Source organism: Opisthorchis viverrini (genome assembly GCF_000715545.1).
Source record: "Opisthorchis viverrini unplaced genomic scaffold opera_v5_9, whole genome shotgun sequence".
NCBI lineage: Eukaryota > Metazoa > Platyhelminthes > Trematoda > Opisthorchiida > Opisthorchiidae > Opisthorchis > Opisthorchis viverrini.
In genome coordinates, this window is record NW_008751665.1 from 2,336,621 (window position 1) to 2,344,521 (window position 7,901).

Here is a 7,901-nt window from a genome sequence, read left to right on the forward strand (position 1 = left end):
GGAATAGAGTCGAGTGCCAATCTAACCTGATGTTGAATGCATGCGGGGTCCTCTATACTTTGATAGGTGCCAATCTCTCCGGGGTGCCTTTTCAATCAACAAGGCATGCGTGGCCCAGCCTCCACTACCTAGGCGAGGGCTTGATTAATAAATTTTATGGCAGTATGCATTGCTTTGAATTACCGTTTGTATGGACCTGCTTTGGTTGGAGCAACTAACATGACGTTGTGTGTGGTGATTGGTGTCACGTGTTACATACAATGAGTGTTACAAACCACTGACGTTTCTATTTTCAAACAACGACTATAGCGAATTTTAGTCTTACTTCCTAACAGAGTTCAGATAACCATATCCACGTCTCAGTTTTGGACTTCACGCTTGTGTGTGTACCAGACGACGTGTGCGTTTTTTAGTGACCACATATGGTCACTTGGAACCTCCGTGATATCAGTTTATCTCAAAAACGGCATTCAATCGATGAAAACCAGTAATTGGTACGTTACGTGGTAGTCGCAAAAGTACTCTGTGCTGGTAATTTACAGAATGAATCAATCTCTTTGTCATCAGTATGAAGTACATTCAATCGAGACAGACAAAAATAATTTCACGTGCTTGTGGGGATGATATAGCAGCCATATTAACGCTTACTAGTTTCTACAACCCCACGGAGACGAAGCGAATCCCCACTGAAATAAGCGTCATGTGATGGGTAAAAGGGGTTAGTTTTATGATATAGCAGCCATATTAACGCTTACTATTTTCTACAACCTCACGGAGACGAAGCGAATCCCCGCTGAAATAAGCGTCATGTGATTGGAAACAGAGGTTACTTTCGTTCCATCTATCCTTGTCCAACCAAAACCGCAAGCTCCTTCCTCTGGAGTTGGTCCGTTGGGTTTTCTGTTTTGCCTCAACGCCTTGCATCTCGGTCTGAGCACACGTCTGCAGCCAAATGTCCGAGTATGCACGCCAGAGCAGCGCCGGCAGGTTCGCGACAAATACAGCAATGGGGAGAGCGAGCCAAAATGCTGGAGACTGGCTTAGTTTCACGTAAGTTAGATAGTCCGGGCTCGATGGAGGTACTGTGAACTTTGTTTTTCACGTAAGTTAGATAGTCCGGGCTCGATGAAGGTACTGTGAACTTTGTTTGGGTGGGTGGGTGAGGACACAAAAAATAAGTGAAACAAAATGACAAATAACATATTTGTAGTATGTTCATATGTTCAGGGGACGCATGAAGCCAAAAGTTCTTTTGTCTCACTATTTTATGCGCGATAACTATGGGAAACCCAGCTAAGGATCATAACCACCGAAACCAATCATTTTAACAGTCATCATTCACTAGAACCCGCCTTATTCGAGTAAGCCAAAGTGGTTTTTAATGCAAATCAGTCGTTCATACAGTTTATCTTACAACTGAACTATGCATTAGTGTATCAACAAAAATTTACTGACTCCTCAAGTGGAGACAGCCACAGGTCCCAACCAGCACTCAAGGACTGGTTGGTGGATTGTCCTCATGTTGAATATGTATTTTAGGGCCTTTCCTTTCTGGTCTAGGACACCGTAAAGATTTTGTTGGTCTGTGTGAGTTGAGCGGCACCAGAACAATTGAACTGGGTTCTGGAGGAGAACTAAGTGAATCTAACTATATTTGGGTTTTTGTACTTCTTCATTCATATCGTTTCACTAATAACCGCACACTGCCTCGTGTCGTCTGGGCTGGCCCAAAAACAGCTCTCCACAAGCTTGTCAGTTCTACCTCTCCACTTTATTCATACCAGGATGTTTGGCGATGGTCACCAGCTGATGTGGTGTGACTCTTAGTTTTTGTATCTAACCTTTCACATTTCCCAGTGTTCGAGACATGCCCGGCTATTGTCGCGTCTTTAACTATTACGTGATATTCATCAGCTTTTCAGATCGCTCTTCGTGCATTGCTCATGTTCATCGATCCTGGTGTGCAAACTCGTGGCTGATTGATCTATATGAACCTTCGTACATTTAATTGGTCTCGTCTCCCAGTAATAAATCCACCGATTGATTACCAAACCTATCTGAAAATGTGTCCTACTCAGATGATGTAAAGGTCATCATACCAGAATATACTTTTTAGACTACTCATAAGTAGGCATGAAATACAACCCTACAACAGCTAGTCTAAATTCGGTAACTCTACTTTTGTGGACAACCACGGTGACCAGGTTACGCGCGTCACGGATTCGGTTTGATACTTCATGCCTTTTAAATAAGCGTAACCAATGGAAGCAACACAAGAACCTGTCACTAGCGAACGAAGAAAATACTCGGTTCCAGATAACTGTAAGAGTGATCTTAGTTTAAATAAGTACGATTATACAAGATTTTCCAGGGTAAGGGTTGTCCAGGAGACGTTACAATGGGATCCTTGAAGAAAGTGACAAGAAAAATCCAGCAACACAAGGGAACGTAAAANAGTACATCGCGAATATTTCTGCACTGACTGAAGAATGTTACGACAACACCATATGACGTTGGTCTACAAACTTACGAACACATTTCGTAAAGTACTGTCAAAACAAATTCGGAAATTAGAAAACGTGAACCACATTCGGTGCGAGCGCGGTGACAAACAGTCCGCGGCACAGGAAGAAAGGAAGCTATTCAACAGCATGCACAAAAATCAACTTGCCTTTGAGTGGCACGATCAATGATCGTTCGCCTCCGTGCAAGAAAACGAAAAGGATACAAGGTAAACTTAAACAAAGCACCTCTGCTGGTTGAAAGAAACTGATTTCATTCACTCGTTGCACTCAGCCGAGAAATCCATCAACAGACACATCTTAATACAAAGAAGCTTTGGCTCAATCAAGCCCAGAACTACTCAAGTGAAGGTTGAAAAAATTGACGGAAAGTAGCAGTGAAATGGAAAATTCAAAGCCAGTAGAAAGCACAAGTAATTTGGAAATGGGCCAACAATTCAGAGGGCCAAACCGAATGACTACTGGATGTAATAAAGAAGAAAAGTCCCACATAAATCTGTGAAACGCACGGGAGCCCGAGAAAATACCTACTCAACCGTGCACTGACGATATTCTCACACGGTGGTGAAAGTTCTCAAGCCACTTGAGAAGCTCGGTCGATCAACAGCTAAGCAGCGCAACACTGTCACCAATATGTTGATACATTGCTGTGAGGCTGAACAGTACTCAGCCATAAATCATGGATAGGGGATGTTTCACAGGAAGCTACTCCAAATGACGCGAAACAAGAAGGCAAGTACTCGCTAGATGAGACAATGTTGAGCACGTTTGTAAGCAAAAACGAGTCATTGCACGGCCAGACTGATTCGTGTTCATAATATCAACTAATGTACATCCCTATCGGTGAAGAGGGCGTATGGGTGCCGGTTAGCGTGAACTTAAGTCATCGGTGACGCCATTCTGGTGAGTAGTGGCATGGCTGATCAAATGCGTACTTTGTTTTATCTCCCTCACTCAAGAGAAGGGAAAATAGGCATCTAGCTTATTTGCAGCTCTATAGGAGTAAAAGAAAGGAGAAAACAGTCACATCCAAGATTCTAGACCGTAGACGAACAGCGTAAGCGACGTGAATGGATGGTTTGAACAACACACAGCCTGTGGTCCCATGTGGACAAATAGAAGAAGCGTCATTCTGAATTTCAAGTGATCTCGCATTCTGCTGACATGACGTCAAACATTAGCGACAGATTTTGGATTGGCAGATCTGTGGCGATCGTGACCTGGGCAGACATGTTTTGTGTCATCAAAGATTAGAGTCCCTGTCACTGGAAAACTAGTAAAAGAAACGAAATACACTTATTCTCCAACTAATTTACTTTTGCGAACCCAGCTGAATCTCTGGTTTGTGGTGTTCCCAGGCAACTGAATGTGCTGCACCAGGCCGTGTCATGTTTCAGTCGCTACGATATTCGGGATATCGCGATACATGTATATTCGTAATGCACTACTCATAAGTTTGCTGAAAGTCCGTCAACATCCCATGACCGGTTGTGCCTTTCTTGGGGCTCATCAGGTAGACGCAGTCCCCGAGTTTCTACCAACCTTACGTTCTACTCAAAACTGAATTGCACGAAATTATCCGCCTGGTGCAGCACATTCAATTGCTTGGAAACACCACAAACGGGAGATTTAGGTGGGTTCAAGGTGAGTTTCTCGAAAAACCAAATTAGTTTGCAAATGAGTGTAGTTCACTAACTTTGTGCAATTTGGTTTCAAGTAGGACATAAGGTTGACGGAAACTCGGGGACTGCGCCTACCTGATGAGCCCCAAGAAGGGCAAAACCGGTCGTGGGCTGTTGACGAATTTTCAGCAATCTCATGACTGATGTACTACGAATATAGTGAAAGAAACGTTTACATCCGTGTTGGACGTTATACCATGCTACATTTGTTGACTGACACCCAAATTTGTTTATTGATCAGTCGGGACCATATTGACATTCCTCACTGTCTGGGGCGCTAAAGAGTGCGTTTATTCATTCCGCTTTAAAAAATTAAGTCCTATTCTGTCGTTAATGATTCTAGGCTGAAAATCAACCAGAACACTAAAGGAAAGTACGTTGAATTTAATAGCATTTCACCCAGTATCTGACAACTGATGATCTATGGAAGTAATTTAGAAATTCCGAGTTCATGTACGGTTAAAATCCTGAGGACAACGGGAATCTACCGAGCTGTCGAGGCCGGCTAAGGATAAGACGAGTTGGTAAGCCATCAGTTTAACGCGTAATGACTGTCAGGTGATACGGGGATGTAAGGGATGTATAACCAAACGCAAAGCAATCCATAGGGAACTAGCGAACTAGTGGACACTTGCACATACGCTTGGCCAGTTCTCTGAGCTGGCACGCATTACTGTCTGCGGGTGCAGTCAGAGGACCGACGGTCCGTTTTCTATGGAACAGATTCAAAGCAGAGTTTTCCCGCTTCTTAGAATGCGTGCTGCGTTACAATCAATTACGACAGCAAGTCGGTATCAGTTTGATCCTTGAACTTAACACTAACGGAGGAGACCGATCTCTAACAGAGTGATAAAAAATTCACGAGATTGAACTCTGGACCGATAGTAAGCTCAGGTTCTGTTCTCATTTCCTCACGTCCGAAACAGAAAACCGTTGTCCAGCTATCCAATGCTGCGGTGCGCTCCATATTACTATATGGATCAGAAACATGGCCGTTGGGAGCCGAGGACTTCAAAAGAATTTCAGTGTTTGACCATCGATGTCTTCGGAGCATTGCCCGAATCTGGTGGGAACACCGGATCAGCAATTCCAAAGTACGTCGAATGGTATTCTGGAGAAATAACACACCCTCGATAGATGAACTGACCACACTGCATAGGTTGCGCTGGCTTGGCCACGTGTTGCGTATGCCAGTCGACCGACTTCTTCGAAGGGCTCTTTTCGCACAACCACGTGAAGGGTGGAAGAGAGNCGCGCCCTCAATGGCGCTCGTGCATCGAAGCTGTTGCCTTCAATGCATAGCTTCTTTTCCAACCCGCCCCCCCCCACTTGACAGCCCACTGTACCTATCCCTCCCAAAAAAACATCGGTGAACGGAACTGCGGCAGCTACAACCAGTGTACGACGAGTACGCGGTTATTACAGCTGACAATGATGATGAGCTAACCATGAAACCTTGGACAGGTTTTCAGTATTTCACATCAAATTTTGCTCGAATCAACGCAATTCATATGTCTAGTAAACACATGCTGACTTTCTCGGTTGTACACTGTCTACCAAAATCATCATATACTCTGTCCATGCAACCATTTTCCCTCATGCACATCAAGAATTCAAAACGGCATCGACTTCGTGAAAGTCGATGCAAACACCAAATCAACTATGTCCCCTGAATACCATTTTTGAAACCATGTACATCAACAATGTGTAGCATTCCACCACTCTGGTAATACCCATGAAGTCGCTTTGAACAACCGCACATGGATCGCTGACGAATTCTTGATAATGTCAAATATCCGGGTTCGTATTGGATTTTTTGACTGAATCATTGGCACACCGCGCATAGTGACCTAGAACCACATGATCCGAAACCCGATAGGTTCTAAATTTCATCTTTGTTTATCTTCAGTTGGAAGTATGTTGTTCAGCCATGTGATTCGGTATGAAATTTTCCATCGAAATTTGTATTTTTCTACAGAATGTAGTTCTTGTTTGTTGTCACATTGGTACGTGAACCGCATGCTTAAAAGCTCAAGTGTACGAGTATCTGATTAGCCCCACTGAACAACGTTTGTCCAAAAAGTTGTTTACCTGTATGGCCATGATAAGCACCAGATTGAAGACCAGAGTGTAGATGAATCCTCCAACGACAGGCCAATTTATGTCACGTGACATGAAGATCACTCGAAGATTGACACTTACGATCACGTAGACCATGGAACTACCCCCGCAAAGACTGATGTCGAAGTGATTCCCCTTTGACAGTGAATCGATGAAAATGGCTTCGGAGAAGTAGCCACCTCCAGCAAGAAACAGGGAGACCGAGTAGAATATCACCAAACCATGCCATATTCCATCCAAGACGAATAGAATAAGATATGACAGACGAAGATTTGCATTTCGGGAGATCTGATCAAGGATTGGAGGGAAAGAATTACCCACGCGCTGATTGGATACGGTGAACGTAAATTAAAAACTTGATACTGTCTGAGGAAACAGAGTGTACCGACTGTTACTGATATGCAAGGACGTAGGCGTAAGGAATTACCGTTATCGCCAAAAGTCCACTTATAAAAATACGACGTCAACAACTTCGAGGAATACACTCATTTGCAAATCAATTTGGTTTTCACAAGACCCAACTGAATCTCCCGTTTATGCTATTCTGCAACTTGTGAGTAGTTTCCTTTATGAAAATAAACTGCGACATCTCGAATATCGCGCCAACTGAAACATGAAGCGACCTGTGTGCAGCACATTCAGTTGTAGAATATGATAAGGCAGAGATTCAGTTGAGTCTCTCGTGAAACCCAAATTGCTTTTCAAATGAGTGAATTTCTCGAAAAGAGTCCAATTTGGGTTCAAGTAGATCATAAGATTGACGGAAGCTCCGGGACTGTGCCTACCTGGTGAGCTCCAAAAAGTGTGAAACCGGTCGTGGGCTGTCAAAGAGATTTCGGCAACCTTGTGAGTAGTTTCCTTTATAAAGAGGATGTCAACTTCTTCGTTCAGCACTCATTTTCCAGCCCGGGAACCCCACTACATGGTCAGATGGAAGAGGTGAACTCATCTCTCGAGGGGCCACGTGATGTAAATTTCATGATCGGAGGATGAGTGGCACTATATCCTGTCTATGTACGAGTTATGTAGTATGCTAATCAGCCCATTTTCAGCCCCCATTTTCAAAAAAGGGGCGCGTAGTGAGTGTGGTAACCACAGGGGGATCAGCTTGACCCCGGTTGTAACGAGAGTGTTGGCGTCAATTGTGCTTCGTCACCTTACGGTGGCTCGTGAGATACTGACCCGAGAGCAGCAAGAGGGATTCCGGCCTGGTAGGGGTTGTGTTGACCAAATCTTCACACTGCGTCAGGTGCTAGAACAACGCCATACGTATAAGCGACCCACGATTTTAGTATTCCTGGATTTCCGAGGCACATTCGACTCAGTTGATCGGTCTGTTCTTCTTGAGACGCTTGCCCACCAAGGAATGCCCCGGAAGTTTGTAAACATAACACGTTCTTTGTATTCTCAGAATTCCGGACGTGTGAGAGTGTACGGAGAGCTCTCCAAAAGTTTCCATACACAAATCGATGTCCGTCAGGGATGCCCACTCTCTCCATTCCTTTTTAACCTCGTGATCGATGAAATAATGAGACGAACGCTGGAGGGTCTCCAAAACCCTGGTGTTCAAATAGCC

At 44.1% G+C, this 7,901-nt stretch overlaps 1 protein-coding gene across 1 annotated transcript in view; it reads right to left on the reverse strand.

Moving 5' to 3' along the window:
- Positions 1-744: 744 nt before the first annotated feature.
- T265_00897 (hypothetical protein) overlaps positions 745-7,901 on the reverse strand; it is a gene marked incomplete at both ends in the record, with an annotated part of 24,988 nt that continues 17,831 nt past the window's right edge. The window contains 5 exons of the mRNA XM_009164792.1: positions 745-1,082; positions 5,303-5,486; positions 6,296-6,613; positions 6,962-7,183; positions 7,606-7,826. Coding sequence (XP_009163056.1) covers positions 745-1,082; positions 5,303-5,486; positions 6,296-6,613; positions 6,962-7,183; positions 7,606-7,826 — 1,283 coding nt within the window. The remainder of the gene's footprint in view (positions 1,083-5,302; positions 5,487-6,295; positions 6,614-6,961; positions 7,184-7,605; positions 7,827-7,901) is intronic.